This window comes from Lethenteron reissneri, chromosome 34 (assembly GCF_015708825.2).
Source record: "Lethenteron reissneri isolate LAM-NWPU_2019-01 chromosome 34, ASM1570882v1, whole genome shotgun sequence".
Lineage (NCBI taxonomy): Eukaryota > Metazoa > Chordata > Hyperoartia > Petromyzontiformes > Petromyzontidae > Lethenteron > Lethenteron reissneri.
The window spans coordinates 7,481,450-7,499,876 of record NC_083812.1 but is presented as its reverse complement, the minus strand read 5'-3'; the positions used below and the strand labels follow the sequence as shown (position 1 = coordinate 7,499,876).

Below are 18,427 nucleotides of genomic sequence, written 5' to 3'. Positions count from 1 at the left end.
TGTCGCATGACGCGTGTGTGCGTGCGTGCCATGCGTGTAGAATGCGGCTTGCGGCAGCGGGCTTGGTAAGTAGTTAGCGTCAATGTGGACATTTGTCACGGGCAAGAAGAGGAGGAACCTCGGCTGGCTGGGCTCGGCTGGCTTTCCCTCCCCACGGCGATCACGCACAGCTTGCATGCACTGCCGCAAGCCCATAGCCCCCCATACCACCACCAATTCACTGGTCTCCAGCCAGAATGCTTTCGAAATAAACGTGGTCTTCATAATCAACGTTTTTGGGTTTAGATCGCGTTTATTTATAAATGTGTCGTAACCCTCCACCACCCGACACGGCCAATCAGTAAAAAAAGTGTCACGTTGACAAAGACAAATAGTTCACTGCTTTAGCCCACCGGTGTGTTGAAGCCACAACATTTACAATTTGAGTACGACGTTTCGCTGGTAATTGCAACCAGCATCATCGGGCAATTCGCCAGAATGGTGAGGTTCTCCTGTGTCTCCCGTTCTTATATAGAGCAGTGGTCTCCAACTTTTTACTCATTCTTGGTCACTGAAAATTGAAAATGATGCTTACAATTCAAGATATGCTACTGGGTCAGTATATACGACCCTTGACTTGGGAATGGCGAAGGATAAGTGAGTTAAAAATGGGATGGATCTCAATTGAAACCAGAAATGACTAAATACATATTTGATTGGATCTGTGAATAAATCTATGACTGGGTTTTTACAGTACTCGTTTTTTTGAGCAAAACAATGAATGATTGCAGCGAGGCCCCCCCCCCTGCCCACGCCAAGACCGCAGTCATTCAGCCCAAGCAACGCAGTATTTCACCAAAGCGTACAACTTATAGGCAACGCTGTACATCGTTTTCAAAATGTTTACGTCAATTCTGTGAAGCGAGTTTGTTAATCATGCGTTTCATGCAATTGAAGACTAATACATACCTGTCAAACCCTTATCAGTGCCCTATCTTATTACAGACCATATTCTTGGGTATTTCGGTAAAGTCACGTAGATAAGTTCAAAGAAAATAACAAAAATAAGTATAACCCGTAAAAACAAAGTTTTTCACTATAAATCCTTTATATGCGTGGCGGCTAGAGTCCTCTCGTTCTCTGGCTTGAGATGGCTGCCACCTATGGGTCAGATGATTGCATTGCACCATTAAGCAATTGGTAATTAAATACAATATTTTTGTCCTAAAAAGTGTCAAATTTTGGAAAAAAAATTTCACGAACATTAATTGTCACGCACAACGAGTCTGTGTGGAAAATGTCAGCTCGATTGGATCACGGGAAGTGGGTTAAAAAACGACCGAAAGATTTGCACGGTCCTAAGCAAGCAAGCGAACTTTATATAAAGGATTTAATAACAAAAAACTACGAAGTCAAGGGTCGTATATGTGACATATCTACGTGACTTTACCGAAAGACCCAAGAATATGAATTCCTACAGTCACGAAATCTTTAAGTTAAGATTATTACAGACCAATTCAGACCTTTTTGGTCATTCCGTACCATTATAAATGTCAACGTTCATCCTACAAAGTTCCATCACAAGGGAGAAACACAAATACACCAAAACATTATTTTGCCCGTATTGAAATGGCTGTACGCCGTATGGACCTTAAAACTAAATTTGCCTGTACAAGAACACAAGTAAACCGTATGGGTTCACAGGTATGCTAATATGGGAGTAGTAGTAGTCGTAGATGTGACCAATTTTATACGTAGGCTGTCACGACCAACATTACGATTGGCAATCGGTTTCGTTTGGGTACCGTCGTGTCAACCTGCTGTGTCGTAAACCCTCCTCCACCCGGCGCAGCCAATTCATAAAAGTGTCCCGAGAATCTAACGTGGAACTTGTATCACTGCTTCAGTGCCGCAGGTGTTTGTTGGAGAGTAAATATCACAGTATTTAAATTAGTTAACATTTCGTTCAAGATGCCATCGAGCGGGTGTTATGCTGAGGTTGTGAACAGCTCAGATCTGGAGATCGTCGCATCCGATTAACTACGATGAGGCGTGTTTAGTAATCATCGGGTGCGTGCAGCGTGGAACTAAATTTTATGTGCATTTCAACGGTGGGTTGCCAAAGACTGGATGGAGGTGAGCGGTCAGCCCAGTGCTATGTAGACCCAGTGATCCGAGTGGTAGCTGAACAGTTGTGGGCCGACTAAGCGTGGATTAAAAACGGGCTGTCAATTATTCCTTTTAATAATAAAAACTTATAAAACAAAATGGTGGGGTTGAAACTCCTTTAAGAATGGGTTGAAAAAAGCATTTGGACAGATAAATGTTGACAGCAGAGTACCTTAAATTCAGGACTCATCGAGACACACCATTGATAGTTTTAAAACAGAGACCTGGAAGAACAAAAAACACCCTGCAAACTATACAAATGGGCTCCAAATTGGCCTCAAATTGGGTCAATGCAGCACGATCCGTTGTCACCACTACGCCTATTACAACAGGTGTATCGACTCAGAATGTCACAACATTGTCTCGAGGGCCCTGCCAAGTTGTCCCGGTAGAGGGCGACAATTGCTGCGCCTTGCCCAATTAAGTACTGTATTGTACCCGGGACAAGGAATTGGGCAGTAAATGCAGTACAATAGAGCAAAAACAATCGTTTTTTATTTTATTTAGCCCGTTAAGACTAGGTCTCCAATTCAGGGGGAGATCTGAATTTAAAACGACGAAAACTAAAGAAAATATGTTTGTATGGAGCGCAGCAATGCAGTCGTAATAATCGCATTTACTGACCCGTGTAAGAGACGTGCCATCGATAAACGTCAGATTAAGATAACCAGGTTCAGTCTGACAATAAACGTTGGAAGTTTATTTCGCAACACAGTTAAACACGAATCGGTCTACTGTATACTGCAGTCACAATTAAACCGAAAACACATGGACCCAAATATCAACATGAAACGCAAGGCGATAAAAAAATATCTAAAACATAAAATAAACCTCACACATAGATGTCTTAAACAAAAAAACGCTGTAGATTTAAAACAAATTACATGTTACTGTTTTAATTATAATATAAATTGTCTGATTAATAACGGCCCCCAAGATCGCGTGCCGTGGATGCCACGAGCTGAAATAAAGTGTAAATACAACGTGAGTGAATACGTCTGGATGTCGGACTTTTAAGGAAGAAGATTATAATTCTACACCAACCACCATAAATTAGGTCAGACCACGTCCTCATTAAGGCTCAAAGAACCTATTCTAAAGACATTATCTCTGTTAATATAAACATCAAACGAATTTCGGACCACGTGCTTATTTTAGGATAACATCTGGACAAAATTTCTGTAGTTTTATTAAAACAAAGCCTGCATGTCCATGTAATAAACGTTCATGAAATACAATCAGACCACGCGATACATTCTGGCTCACGAGGAATTAGTCGTTGATTGATGTTGAACAAAGCTTTCACGCCTGCTCAAATGAAGACAATGCATATGAAGTGACTGCAATCAGACCGCGTGCCTCTTCTCTGCAGGACTAATTGCACGAGTCAATCGCAGGTCACTCGCTTAGAAGCCAATTCCCGTATAACGAGGTCGACACAAACCGCTATAAGAGAACAGGTTCCCTGCTAGCCACTATCGTTGCTGGAAAGAAAGGCGGTGGTGTTAGGGTGCTGGTATTGCGGTAGGTAAGATTTTTTTAGGGCTTCCTCTTAACAAAAAGAAGCCGATTGCGGTCATTTATGTTGACGTTGAGCTTGTGTGGGTGGAATGTGGCACTGTCTATAATTCGATCTAGTTTTTAGTCTTTACCGTTTAAAATGTGCATCACGAAAAACGTTACGTGTTATGGGTTGCCATGCTGTTTTGTTGGCACCAAACGTGCACCTTATTGGGCTGTATAATCTGCTGCATGTGTATCGTACAGTAAACCAGATGCTAGTTCCTTGACATAATGCAGCACGTAATGAAGTAACTTGCGTACATGGGAGGGGAGAAATGGGCTTTTTCACATTTTTGTACCGAGCTATTTATCCCTATTGTCCACTTGTTTTTGCGTTAAAAGTGCATCCGAGCTATGATTATAATTATTATACACTCGAAGGGCATTTCCTACATTTTTACTTCAACAAAGCCTTAAAGAATCGCCTCGGCACAAAGTGGCACCGTTTTAAACAAACGTAGTTTTTCAAATGTGTTAAATTTGCAATACCCATGTGTGCCTCATGCTCTTGGTGTGTGTGTCACATATATATATATACAAGCAACAAAGGCTGGTGAGAACGTCTTTTGACTCGACTTTATTTTTGCGAAGTATTTTGTGTACGAAATGAGTGACCATTTAAAATTTGAAAGGCATTGTTACCTCCTTGTATTTCTATCGCCTTTACCTTGAGTGATTACTCCTTTTCTCTCGTATCAACTTACAATGTCCTTTGTATAGACGTGAAAGGTCTGACTATTTCCTCCTCAGGAAATTCCGTAACTGCTTTGCTAACACCTTGTCAACCTGTGCAGTACAAATACATTATGATAGTGAATGGTATAGAATTCAATGCAGTCCATAAAGCCCTATTCTAAGTAAAATTTAAGCATTTAATAAATTCAATCGTGTTCATTGTACATAAAAATTAAGCGAGGATGGTGAAAAGAATATTTATGCTTTTCAATGCAGTTTAAGGTAATCTACCTGACTTGAAGCTCAAGCCACGAACAAATCATTTGGCATCAATAGTTAATCATTCATAGTTTGTTCTGAGATGTCGATATCCAAAAGTGTGCATTTTTTTTCCCACTCCTACCTCTTGCCATTTTAAATTAACACTTCGATAGCCCAAGTGGTTTCCGGTTTCCTGGCTTTATGACAACCATGGTAGTTTGAATCTCATTTTATCATTGGATCGATTACCGTATTTTCCCGCATATAACCCGTGGGGTAGACCACTTTTATACAAACAAGACCCTGCGGGGTATATGGAGGTGCAGGGCTATCCCAGAAATATTTAGCGTTTTAATGCTTTCATTGTTGGACGATCCACCTATGCAACACTTACCTTTGACTAAAGCGCTGCTGAATAAACCACTCGCACTAAAATTGCACATTATCGCGTTTTAAATTATTCGAATTGTTTGTACAATGAAACGACAATTGTTTGAAGTCGACGCACTTTGTTTAATGGCGACGGGAGAGGTGGGGGGGTTGGGGGCGAGGCAATGGCGTTGCCGTAGTGCCGCTAGTGTCTGTGCAGTGCGCAATCTACCAGTGCTAAATCTGTACTTGCTTATCTACCAAATACGTGTTTTTTCTTTATTGTATATACAATATTTATTGTGTATATTTTTTCTACTTATTAACTGTTTTAAAAATGCTCGTTTCCGGTTGGTTTTCTTTGTGCACTTTATTATTTTAACGTTAACAATTGATAGTGGAATGTATTACACATGTAAACTTCGTATTAATGATGGAATTAAGCTGCGGTAACGACGTTAAATATAAGAATGCGTGCGAGCTATCTCGGATTTGTTTTACACAAAAAGCTATTTTTGCAGGTTCTATGCGGGGGAAAACGGTAAATGCTATTTTGTCGAATGTGATTTTTTTAGTTAACGTACTTCTCTCAATAACTAAAATAATAATTATGAATTTGTTAATCGTGTAGATAGACACGCACATCAGTGACTGATATCTGATCTGGTTCTGGGCTTGCATCGATCGACTCTGTCTCATGAGAATCTGGTGGGGTGGCCATCAGCCCTCTTGTGCCGTGTCAGACTTTGTAGGTGCTCTGTAACAGTGCTTGCCCCAACAGTCTGAAGGCTTCACTGGAAGGTCTTTGTCTTTGTTTAAACCAAGGTGCGAGTAAAACCAGGGCATCATGTCTGGTGTCATTTTTCTCCTCGTCCTCACGATCCAGGCTGTGACGGCTCAGCAAGGTATGATGATACAATCCGACCACTCTGAAAGAATGTGCAATTCACGCTCTAAACAGCACTCATAAGGCCGCTAGATTTCACGGGACAAGGTATCCCAAATCCATACCTTTTTACGGCTGAAATATAGAAATCCTAAAACCATGTACAAAGAATTCACAACATTACAGAAAGCGGTAACACTGTTTTGTCCTTGGATCCATGCTCGGATCAGATTTTGACATGCACTTTGACAACAGATTAAGAACGTATTTAGAACAGATGTTTGTTTTCCGTCCCCTGCGCCTCCAATTTGCACGGTTGGCTACGTACGGTTCGAAAAGAAGTTCAACATACAAGATTACAATTTGCAAGGATATGCATGTTATGTAAACGTATGCATATTAAAGATTAGTCAGATTTTATCAATATACAACTCTGTTACATATTAAAGGGCTGTCCAGATGAGTCTTCTTGATAACTGTGTTCCATGCAACACGATGCATACTCTTGTGGTAGCTCGCTCCCCCAGCGAAAACGCGCTGATCACACGTCACACCCCCTTTGTACAACCTCCTCGTTCCTTCTGGAAAATTCTGGGAGGTCCTTCTAATCTTCATCCTTTCCACCAATCATGTCCATTGGTCTCTCTCCCCTCATTTTCTGTTTCCCACCAAATCGCTTTAGCCAAGTCTTCAACCAATCCCATGCTTTCCTGTGCCTGGCTATGCACTGTCTGTCGTGGATTCATTTGTTCAAAGTTTCCTTGCGTGACCCTTGCTCAAATATGAAACAGGTCCCTGCGGGGTGGGCTACTAGGAACAAATGAATGGCTATAATAAAATTAAATGGCGGGTACGATACGAAGGGAGAGTTTGAGGCCTAGTTCTAGGCTTTAGGCCTAGCTGTAGGCTTTAGGCCGCTGTGAGTTAATTTTTAATGTAAATGTTTTAATTAAAAACATCTCGGAATTATGAGTGAATGTTACACTTGTTTAGCCAGGAAAGCCTCACTGAGTCTAAAGGTTTTTGTAGGGTCCTGCCAAGTGTTTGCAGTAGGGGGCATCGGACAGACGATATAATCTATTGTAGGCTGGTTCACTTCGTTCCTACCAGTATAACACTCTATACCTCCCTAAAAGTATACATGTTTTCTGGTTAGATTGCGTAAATATATATTTTTTTGTTTCGTGCAGTCTACGTGACTTTACCGAAACACTCAAAGAATATGAATTCCTGCAGTCATGTAAATATAAATGGGTTTTGTTAAACCCACCACCTGGCAACGAATTCGTGAGGTTTGTTACGTAAACAAGACAATGTGTTACTAGTTCCGCAAACCGGTATTGCAAATAAACCCACATTTACTATTTTAAATAGTTTCGTTGGTAATTACAACCAGCCTCATCAGGCGACAGCCAGCATTGTGGAGAAATCTTGTTTCGGTCCTAAACGGAAGGATGCATGTGGTGTCACTTGTGAGCCAATTGCGTGTGAAGAGAAGAGGCGGGGCGTTAATGTATTCGGATAACTTGTGAGCCAATTGCGTGTGAAGAGAAGAGGCGGGGCGTTAATGTATTCGGATAACTTACAATTGATCTCTTTTATTGGTTGAGTTATCTACAGTTAATTGCCATAACTTGCATGTGTGTTGCACATGCACGCACATCTGGCCGTTTTTGGTGCAAAAAAAAATCGCAAAACCTGTTGGCTGCTTGAATTTAATCACCACCGGCGGTTAAAATATTATTTTTATCATTTCAAAAGATTATCCTAATTAGGTCTACTCCTTTGGTTCTTTCGGTAAACTCGTGTAACCCTCTGAAATGTGGATGACTCGTGATGGTCTGGCCACATTAATATTTACGCGATCAAAAACGAAAAGTAAAACCAAGACGGTGAAAAGAATAAAGACGGCTTGATGATTAATGGCAATGTAGTCGGAACTCGCTGAGGGTTACATGTCGCTCAACCGTGTTCGACAAATAATACACCTCATAGCAAAAATAGGTTTGTTACCAAGCTCAAAATGACCACCCCCCTCTATCTTTAACTAATGCCTAGATTTCCACCCTTGCTATTATCCTAAAAGATACCGCGTCTCTTGTGGATACTTTATTTTTCAATATCGCCTCCAAAACAAAACCCGTCTCCATTACTCTTCCCATTGGCGGCCTGAAGATCGTTCCTAACAGTGTCACGTGAACGGTCATGGGTCACCACCTCGCCATCTGAATGACTAACGTCTTCTACGGAAGGGCAGCTAGATGCAAAGTGCCATTTGTGTTACATTATTACACGAAAAAAAACACATTCGTGGTTTACATTTTGTAAATTAATCGTTATCGATCTCCTTCACACCTTTTTAAACGGATGCAGTACTAGTCGGCACGAAGATGAAAACAGACGGAACACCACCATTGTGGTCCAAAATAGACACCTCATTGGGTAAACTGTATCGCTGAAACGCGTATTTTGACAAACCGCGATGTCGTCGTCTTGGTTCTTTTGGTAAAGTCACGTAGAAGGGAAGTAATAAAATAATAAAAATAAAACATAATAAAATAATTCTCAGTGAGAATTATTTTATTAATAATTCTCACTGAGAATTATTTTATTATTTACTTCCCTTCTCAGTGAGAATTATTTTATTAATAATTCTCACTGAGAATTATTTTATTTTTTATTTTTATTTTATTACTTCCCTTCTACGTGACTTTACCGAAAGAACCAAGAAGATGAATCCCTGCAGTCATGAAAGCTTTAAATCGAAATAAAACCGCGATGTGCAAGGATTTCCTGTGTTAAATACGTGTGAGAACCAAATGACAACATTTTTATCACGTATATGAACATTCTTCATGGATGTGAGGTGGCAATTCTAATGCAATTAACATTTTTTCCTTGAATCAGCAATTCGTCTGGTTGGAGGAGGAAGCTCGTGTCAAGGCAGGGTGGAGGTCCTCTATGCTGGCTCCTGGGGCACGGTCTGCGATGATTACTGGAACATCAATGATGCCCAGGTCGTCTGCCGCATGGTCGGCTGTGGAGTTGCTCTTTCTGCCCAATCAAATGCCTACTTTGGTCAAGGCAATGGCACCATCTGGCTGGATGATGTGACATGCAATGGATCCGAGTCCTCTTTAGGAAATTGTCCTCACCTGCCATGGGGGCAACACAACTGCGTTCATGGTGAAGATGCTGGTGTCATTTGCAGTGGTGTGTACATCTCAAAATATGTTTCATTTAAACTTGACATGCACATGTGTCATGAAGTTAATTATATATTGCACTGTCGAGACCTCGGATAAAAATAAAACGCTAACATTCACTTTATTGGTTACAGCTCACGTAAGCTCATCACCCACTACAAGGCAGCCGACATCTCAACCAATTGGTGAGTTTAGATTTTTGAATTGCTACGTCCTGCAATGAAAGTTTGGTTCCAAATGATAGCATGTGTGCTTATATCTTACCTATAGGCATCATTTTTTTTGTCTATGGACAAAACTTCCAAAAGCTTTGGCTCGCGAACCGTGGGATTTACATTTTTTAAAGTGCCCAGTTACCATGCACCAAGCCCTGTGGTGAGCCAGCGCTATTCCATTTTTGCATCCGTTAACTTTAAAGTAGTTATTGACACTTTAGTGCTATTTATTATCTTATGCCGCTCAGCGCGTGCCAAACTACGCATACGCAGCCAAAGCAGAGCTGTGGTTGCCCCTAGCAACGCACTCCTTTAGCGAAAAAAAAATACACAACGCTGAAGTGACTTCTTCAAAGTGTGTAATGGCCCACCACCCCAATGTTTGAACTTGCTACGGTAGGGTCGAGAGATGCCAATGTTATAGTGCTTAGATACTATTACTGTAGAGTGGGGGGGGGGGTAGCCCAACCACAGCCTGCCAAGGTGCCACTTTGGCCGGCTGGGCAATCTAGGCGAGGCCAGGGGGCTCTGCACACCTCACCACGGCATCTAAAGTATGATATTTTTGGTTCTTTCGGTAAAGTCACGTAGATAGAAAAATTGTAAAAATAATGGAACGCAACACCCTAATGCAGACTAGGCCTGGTTCTTAATCGGAGTGAGTGTACTGGCAGTCTATAATGTAGACTGGTAGTAATGGTTATTAAACAGAGTAAGCATTTAATGCCCATTTTTGACTGCCAATATGCTCACTGAGGTTAAGAACCAGGCTACAGTCTACATTAGTGGTTTTTGTTTCATGATTTATTTTCTCCATCATTTATTATTTCACTATTTTTTACGTTGCCTTTATCAAAAGAACTGAAGATTATTAATTCCTGCAGTCAAGAATTGTCCTATTATTGAGTTTGTATACCTGCTACTACAACCATTACACTCCTATACAGTTAGTATAGCTATTACAGCTAGTACTCAATACTATGGTTGGTAAATACTACAGTCAGGAGATACTCCTGGATAGTTGGTTAATAATACTACTGTCGCGTTAGTAGTTGGTTGATAGTACAGTCGGTAAATACTACTCTATTCACTAAACACTACTCGCTATTGTGTGTGTGGTGTGTGTATATATATATCGGGGGGGGGGGGGGGTTAAAATATTGTGCGAGGTGGCCGACAATTTTAAGAATCCTTTTTCAGATCAACTATTTGCCTGCAACGCTCTTTTTGATTTCCAGGACTTCAAGCCTCCTTATTTTGATTATGGACAAATGGAACGCTGGGCTTTCACAATAGCTTGCTACTTGTGGATGTATATTATATTTTTAGAAGTTTTGAAATTTATTTTTCCCCTAGATGGTGCCAGATACTTCCTGGTAGTTTATTACTAACAGGACCCTGCGGGGTGGGCTGGTAGGAACGAATAACCAAAGAATATAAACATAATGTATTATTATACTTGTTTAGCCAGGAAAGCCCCACTGAGTAAAGGTTTTTGTAGGGTCCTGCCAAGTGTTTGCAGTAGGGGGGCGATGTTGCTACACCTAATCGGACAATCCGAAGAGAGATTTTGAGGCCTAGTTCTAGGCTTTAGGCCTAGCTGTAGGCTTTAGGGTGCTGTGAGTTTATTTGTAATTTAAATGTTAAGTATTAATGTATAATTTAAATGTTTTAATTATTAATGTAAACTTTAAATGTAAATGTTTCTATTTTAAAACATCAGGGAATGTAACATTGTTAAACATTAACTCCCTTTCACACACGCGGGTACGATACGAAGGGAGACTGAGGCCTAGTTCTAGGCTTTAGGCCTAGCTGTAGGCTTTAGGGCGCTGTGTTTTTTATTTAATTGTTTTAATTGAAAGCTATCTCAGGGAATTGTAAGGGAATGTTACACGTGTTTAGCCAGGAAAGCCTCATTAATTTAAATGTTTTAATTAAAAGCCATCTGAGAGAATTACAAGGGAATGTTACACTTGTTTAGCCAGGAAAGCCTCAAGTCAAGGTTTTTGTAGGGTCATGCCAAGTGTTTTCAGTAGGGGGCGATGTTGCTACACGACATCGGACGGACGATATAATCTGTTGTAGGCTGGTCCACTTCATTCCTACCAGTATAATGACTGTTCTGTGTGTCACTCCACAGAGCTCCCCCCCCCCCCTCATAAATAATGAGTGGGTCATTATTTCAGATTAACTGCAATACACACATCCTTGGATAGGCTAGTACTATAATAACCTATTAACGTTGTACAATCCCTTTATCTCCAGAATCGGCGATTCGTCTGGTTGGAGGAGTTGGCCCATGTCAAGGCAGAGTGGAGGTCCTCTATAATGGCTCCTGGGGTACGGTTTGTGATGATTACTGGGACATAAATGATGCCCTGGTTGTCTGCCGAAAGGTCGGCTGTGGAGCTGCTCTTTCTGCCCCATCAAATGCCTTCTTTGGTCAGGGCATTGGCACCATCTTGTTGGATGATGTGACATGCAATGGATCCGAGTCCTCTTTAGGAAATTGTCCTCATCTGCCATGGGGGCAACACAACTGTGTTCATGGTGAAGATGCTGGTGTCATTTGCAGTGGTGGGTACATTATAAATACATATTAATACAACGTCCTAATTTTAGTTTTATATTTAATTGTAATGTTTTTCTGTTGCATGAAATAGTGTTTCTACAATAGACTTAGTTACTCAATCCAATACCACTTTCTAAAACGAGCAATCTTAATGGGTTGCAGTTCCAACAAGTACATCAACTACTACACGCAAGCCAACAACTCAACCACCTGGTGAGTAAATTTGTCCTTAAATGGCCCACCTCCTCGCTTTGTCCTGTCACTTGCCCTTGCCAGCCAATCTGGCTACTACGTCCTCAAATGCCCTCCACTGCCAGCCACCAGAACAATGCTCCCCTAGGGACCCTTTTCATAACATAGTGTACCCTGCTGGCAGAGGGCTACTAAATTACCAGTTCCCCTGTCAGTAGCTGGCAACTGGTGCCGTAGTGACCCATTTGTCACTACGAATGTAAATTTATTTAATCCACAGAGACAGCCATTCGCCTGGTTGGAGGAGGAAGCCCATGTCAAGGCAGGGTGGAGGTCCTCTATGCTGGCTCCTGGGGCACGGTCTGTGATGATTACTGGGACATCAATGATGCCCAGGTTGTTTGCCGAAAGGTCGGCTGTGGAGCTGCTCTTTCTGCCCCATCAAATGCCTACTTTGGTCAGGGCATTGGCGCCATCTTGTTGGATGATGTGACATGCAATGGATCCGAGTCCTCTTTAGGAACTTGTCCTCATCTGCCATGGGGGCAACACAACTGCGTTCATGGTGAAGATGCTGGTGTCATTTGCAGTGGTGTGTACATCTCAAATTTTTTATTTAAACATGCCGTGCTCATGCGTCTATACTGTTTATTACATTAACAGATAATTATGTTGCACTGTCTGGGCCTCGGGTAAAAAAAAAACGTTTTAACATTCACTTTATTGGTTGCAGCTCAAACACGCTCATCACCTACCACAAGCCAGCCGACCTCTCAACCGATTGGTGAGTTTCGAATTTGTAATTGATGTAAAATTGATACGTCCTGCATTCAAAATTTGATTCCAAATGGTAGCATATGTGATTTACTATAATAAACCATTGGCTTTTTACAATCACATCTCTCCAGAATCAGCGATTCGCCTGGTTGGAGGAGGCCCATGTCAAGGCAGAGTGGAGGTCCTCTATGCTGGCTCCTGGGGCACGGTCTGTGATGATTACTGGAACATCAATGATGCCCAGGTTGTCTGCCGAAAGGTCGGCTGTGGAGCTGCTCTTTCTGCCCCATCAAATGCCTACTTTGGTCAAGGCATTGGCACCATCTGGCTGGATGATGTCGGATGCAATGGTTCTGAATCCTTTCTGGGATCATGTTCTCATCGCCCATGGGGACAGCATGACTGTAGCCACAGTGAAGATGCTAGCGTCATTTGCAGCGGTGTGTACATCTCAAAATATGTTTTAATAGTTCCAAATGTTATTTTCTAATATGAAATGGTGGTTTGCTGTTTTATTTACAAAAGTTAATGCAGTATCTTGACTTGTCTCAATTCAATACCATTTTTAAAGTGAGAACTTAATTGGTTACAGCTCAAACAAGTACATCAACCACTACAAGGCAGCCAACAACTCAACCCCCGGGTGAGTATCAATTTGTCAAGAAATGGAGATGCAAATTCATACGTTTTTTAAATGGAGGTTTCTCTAAATACGCATAACTACGTTTAAAAAAATTACTTTTCAAATCATCTAAGTTAGGAAAGCATGAACATGATGGCTCATTTAAATCATGAGACCTTTGCCAGTACCAACATATGATACGGTTTCCCCCTTTTTTCTCCAAATAAACTGAAGTCTTTTTACAAGGATTCGGTTTTGTTGCAGGAAAAAGTGGAAAAACCCGATTATGATCTCACATTAGTCTATATTAAAGCTTGCCAATTTATTCGGTGTACATTTCTTTAATTCACAGAGACGGCCATTCGCCTGGTTGGAGGAGTAGGCCCATGTCAAGGCAGAGTGGAGGTCCTTTATGCTGGCTCCTGGGGAACGGTTTGTGATGATTACTGGAACATCGATGATGCCCAGGTTGTCTGCCGAAAGGTCGGCTGTGGAGCTGCTCTTTCTGCCCCATCAAATGCCTACTTTGGTCAGGGCATTGGCGCCATCTTGTTGGATGATGTGACATGCATTGGATCCGAGTCCTCTTTAGGAAATTGTCCTCATCTGCCATGGGGGCAACACAACTGCGTTCATGGTGAAGATGCTGGTGTCATTTGCAGTGGTGTGTACATCTCAAAATGTTTCATTTTAACTTCAAGTGCTAATTTGTGTCTTAAAAGGTCGCATTGCAATGACAGTTTATTGTGCGTGGTTCACTGTCCTTGTCACGGATAAAGGCAAACGCCGTTTTAACATTCGCTTTATTGGTTGCAGCTCAAACAAGCTCATCGCCCACTAAAAGCCAGCCGACATCTCAACAGATTGGTGAGTTTAGAATTTGTAATTGATACATCCTGGAATGAAAGTTTGATTCCGAATGATAGCATTTGATTTTATATCTGAAACTTTTGACTTGCAACAATCACTCCCAGAATCAGCAATTCGCCTGATTGGAGGAAGAAACCCATGTCAAGGCAGGGTGGAGGTCCTCTATGCTGGCTCCTGGGGCACGGTCTGTGATGATGGGTGGAACATCAATGATGCCAAGGTTGTCTGCCGAAAGGTCGGCTGTGGAGCTGCTCTTTCTGCCCAATCGAATGCCTATTTTGGTCAGGGCATTGGTGCCATCTTGTTGGATGATGTGACATGCATTGGATCCGAGTCCTCTTTAGGAAATTGTCCTCATCTGCCATGGGGGCAACACAACTGCGTTCATGGTGAAGATGCTGGTGTCGTTTGCAGTGGTATGTACATCTCAAATATAATTTCCAAATTGTGTTTTCTGACATTACAATTGTTTATTACAACAATGTTTGCTTTTAACTTTGAGGGTGCTGGTGTGTTTTTTGTACAACACACATTAAAGTTGACCATGAGTAATTTAATTATCTTTATGCTGGCTGCATTTTAAAGATGTTGCATTTTAAGCTTGGCAATTTCTTGTATTTCGACGACGTAAAACGAACACTTTGTCGGCTCCATTGTTTCTCAACCAGTCATGGGCCTGTTCACCTGAGACTCGACATAGTAAAGTCGGGTCAAGTGACATCCATGGTAAAAATGGAAAGGTTTTCTTCAATGGTAGAGCAAAAAATGTTTGCCATACAGCCAAAGCTAGGGCCAATGCATGGCGTGCAGGATTGGTCACCTCTGTCGGTAATTATGGGGGCAATTTTTATACCGAGCATTCTATCACCACGTAAATTATGAAAGGTGGCATTCGAGTCACGTTGCACATTCCCCAGATTTCCTTTTAATTTTTGTTCCCTAACCATTCTTCGCTGTTTTTCAGAATCTACCTCTACTTAACCTGTACACTCGAAGACGACCACTTAAATATGCACCACATGAACGTTTGAATGCCACTTACAACTTTTCTGCACTTAATTGCACAATTTGAAGAGTCTTAAATTTGCTAACTGATACTTTGCAATTTTTAAGCCATTTGCAACCAATTGGTACAAACAGCTTTATGTATAAAAGTAACACTTTGCATTAATCCATTGTGTACACAATCCTGTGGTGTCGAGACTGTCAAAACGCAATGTTGATCGTGAAATACAAATTCAAGTGTCTAGCTGTGAAATGGCCCAAACACTTTCCATCCATTTTGGGTCCGAAATGCCTCCCCCAAGTGTTCCTAAATTTGTTCCACGAGTTGACCCCACAGCTGAAATGTATTAATGCCTGGTTTGTCTGTCTTTGTTTTACACTTGAAGCTACTTGTTCAGAACTGCTAATGATGTGCACCATTGGTGGGGGCAGGGTTAGGTTTAAAAGTATTTTTGGAAATGGCTCTTGTCAAATTGCAACTTCTTACGTTGCAGATATCGAAAATAAAAGTGGTACCTTTTCCTATACCCCATCTTGATTCAATACCTATTTTTACTGTGTACCCACAAACACCTTGAACTGCTTTTTCAAGTCTGTAAAAAGTACTAGCTCACAGCCGACGCGAGCCAGTGGTGGAATTGGCTAGCTGGCACGACCCAGAGGCGTGGAGTGCAGCAGGAGCCGGCCCAAGCTGGCTCTCGTGCACCATCTCAGCTGTCCTAACTGCTACTCCAGGGAGTGTCACATGGCCCTCTGCTCTGCCGACGAGCCTGGCTGCAGACTGAGGCCACCCCCCCAACATGTCTCTCTCCTTTCTCCCATTGTCCTCGTTATTTGGTATGGGAGGACATTCCGCGTAGCCCTCCCTGGGGAGGCACTCCCTTTCCTCCCCGAGGGTGTACCACTTACCAGATTTCATGCTGCAAAACCTTCATGGTTGTGGCCTCCTGCACCGAGCGTGGCAAGGGCAGTGTGGTAAAGGCAACGTGACTTAATGGTGAATGGTGGTTTTTGGTGTGAAATTATATAATCCTTCAATCTGTGGATATCACCTAGAGCAGTGGGACCCTTCTGAGTGGCATGAACCTCGCCTAAAGGAGGCCTACACACACCCTCCACCCGAGGGGCCATGCGACCTTGCCACGGCTTTCCCTTTAAGGGGGAAGACTGCATGCCCCACTGGTGGCAGTGAGAGTTTTTAAATTGGGAGCCTCACTATTTGAAGAGCCCTCCCATTATACATGTAACTGTCTCCCTCGCCCGCACCATCTCGCACACATTACTGACAAAAGGATGTAATGTAACCTTTATTCTCTCACCTTGGGTTTGGGCTGGCCTTAGTAGCGCTTTCTTGGGTGCCTTGACCTGGTGGTGAGCCCAGCCTGGTGGCATCAACTAACCAGGGTGTTTTTCCAGTGGAACCCAATGTCTTCAGCTCCACATTCTGCATCCTAAACTCTCAACGACTGCACCATGAAATGTCCAACATAGAGACACTGGATAGGGAAACGTGTACACGCCAAGCTGTTTCACCCGCCCAAGCTGTGGATCCACGAGAGAGATTGCACTATCTTACTCGTGAAAGGAAGGCTAAGCTCTGTCTCCAGACCTGCTCCTAGATGTCCACCAAGGCACCATACAGACAAATCTTGGCCTTCTGGATATGTCCTAGTTATCAGGATATTAACCATTTCAACTGTGGTACAGAGGTGGGCCCCCGGACTGCTTAAAAGAGTTTAAAACCAAGGGGGCTGTCAACCCTGTTTTATGCCATACTCAACCTACATGGCAAAAAAAACTATCTGGGCAAACTGGAAAGACCATTGCAACCCCCATTCCACCTAGAGATTGACACCGGTTTCTCTTTGCCTTGGTGGGATTATAAAGCACCTCGGTCACAAGCGGGAAGGGCAATGGTCCTGGGGCACCCTTGTCCATAACGTATCCATTCACAAACGCATTGGTGATGAGGATTCCAATTGATCGCGCAACGGTCATGCAATTGGCCATCGAGATAAATATTTCAACCCCACACAAAGAATTTGTTGCCCCGGGGAGTGGGTGGAAATGGGCCCAGAACATCAAGAGCCACCAGCTCATTAATGCGTGTAACTGAAAGACGGCAAAGGCGGAAGATCTTTTCGCTGCGGCGGTTTCCGTCGAGCGCAGTGGGGGCAGGCACGGATAATCTTAGCGATCTCGGCCGTCGTGCCCGGCCAAAAGTAATCCCCTTGCAGTGTGAATAAGGTTTTCTGCACAACCAGGTGCAATAACTTCTCTGCATGTAGTACACGCACCAATTCGTCCCGCAGTGCATCTGGCACCATAATCCACCACCGAACAACCATATCCTCCCTCCACATCAAAATTCCGTCCTGCAAGGCCAATCGACCTGCGTTGTCCGACGCGGAGGATTCGTACGAGCGGTCAGTGCGACGCCGCAAGGAAACGATAATAGCCCGTTAAGACTACGTCTCCAATTCAAGGGGAGATCTGAATTTAAAACGAAGCAAACTAAACAAAATGTTTGTATGGAGCGCAGCAATGCAGTCCTAATGATCGGATTTCCTGACCAGTATGAGACGTGCCATCGATAAACGTCAGATTAAGATAACCAGGTTGAGTCTGACAATAAACGCTGGAGGTGTATTTCGCAACACAGTTAAACACGAAACGGTCTACTATATACTGCAGTCACAATTAAACCTAAAACACGTGGAACGAAATATCAACATGAAACGCAAGGCGATTAAAAATATAAACTTCACACATAAATCCCTTAAACAAAACACGTGGTAGATAAAAAAAAAACTACATGTTAATGTTTTTATTATAATATAAAATGCCTGATTAATAAGCAATGTAATATTCCTGATATCAATACAGTACGTACTCTTTGGTTCGTTCGTTAAAGTCACGTAGGTATAAAATAAATCACGACGTTTCGATTGCAACACAAGCAATCATCGTCAGGTGGTAAAACCACTTCAGCAAACATTTTTCTTGCTGTGGTGTGCCCACCTGCTGATGATTGCTTGTGTTGCAATCGAAACGTCGTGACTT

The 18,427-nt window shown here is 42.4% G+C and overlaps 1 protein-coding gene across 1 annotated transcript in view; it reads left to right on the top strand.

Annotated features, from left to right (window-relative positions):
* The first annotated feature begins 5,848 nt into the window (after positions 1-5,848).
* The window catches only part of LOC133350491 (deleted in malignant brain tumors 1 protein-like), a 93,704-nt gene continuing 81,125 nt past the window's right edge, over positions 5,849-18,427 (top strand). The window contains exons 1-10 of the mRNA XM_061564831.1: positions 5,849-5,921; positions 8,810-9,115; positions 9,243-9,293; positions 11,592-11,903; positions 12,061-12,111; positions 12,371-12,682; positions 12,824-12,874; positions 12,999-13,307; positions 13,460-13,510; positions 13,842-13,871. Coding sequence (XP_061420815.1) covers positions 5,864-5,921; positions 8,810-9,115; positions 9,243-9,293; positions 11,592-11,903; positions 12,061-12,111; positions 12,371-12,682; positions 12,824-12,874; positions 12,999-13,307; positions 13,460-13,510; positions 13,842-13,871 — 1,531 coding nt within the window. The 5' untranslated portion in view covers positions 5,849-5,863. The remainder of the gene's footprint in view (positions 5,922-8,809; positions 9,116-9,242; positions 9,294-11,591; positions 11,904-12,060; positions 12,112-12,370; positions 12,683-12,823; positions 12,875-12,998; positions 13,308-13,459; positions 13,511-13,841; positions 13,872-18,427) is intronic.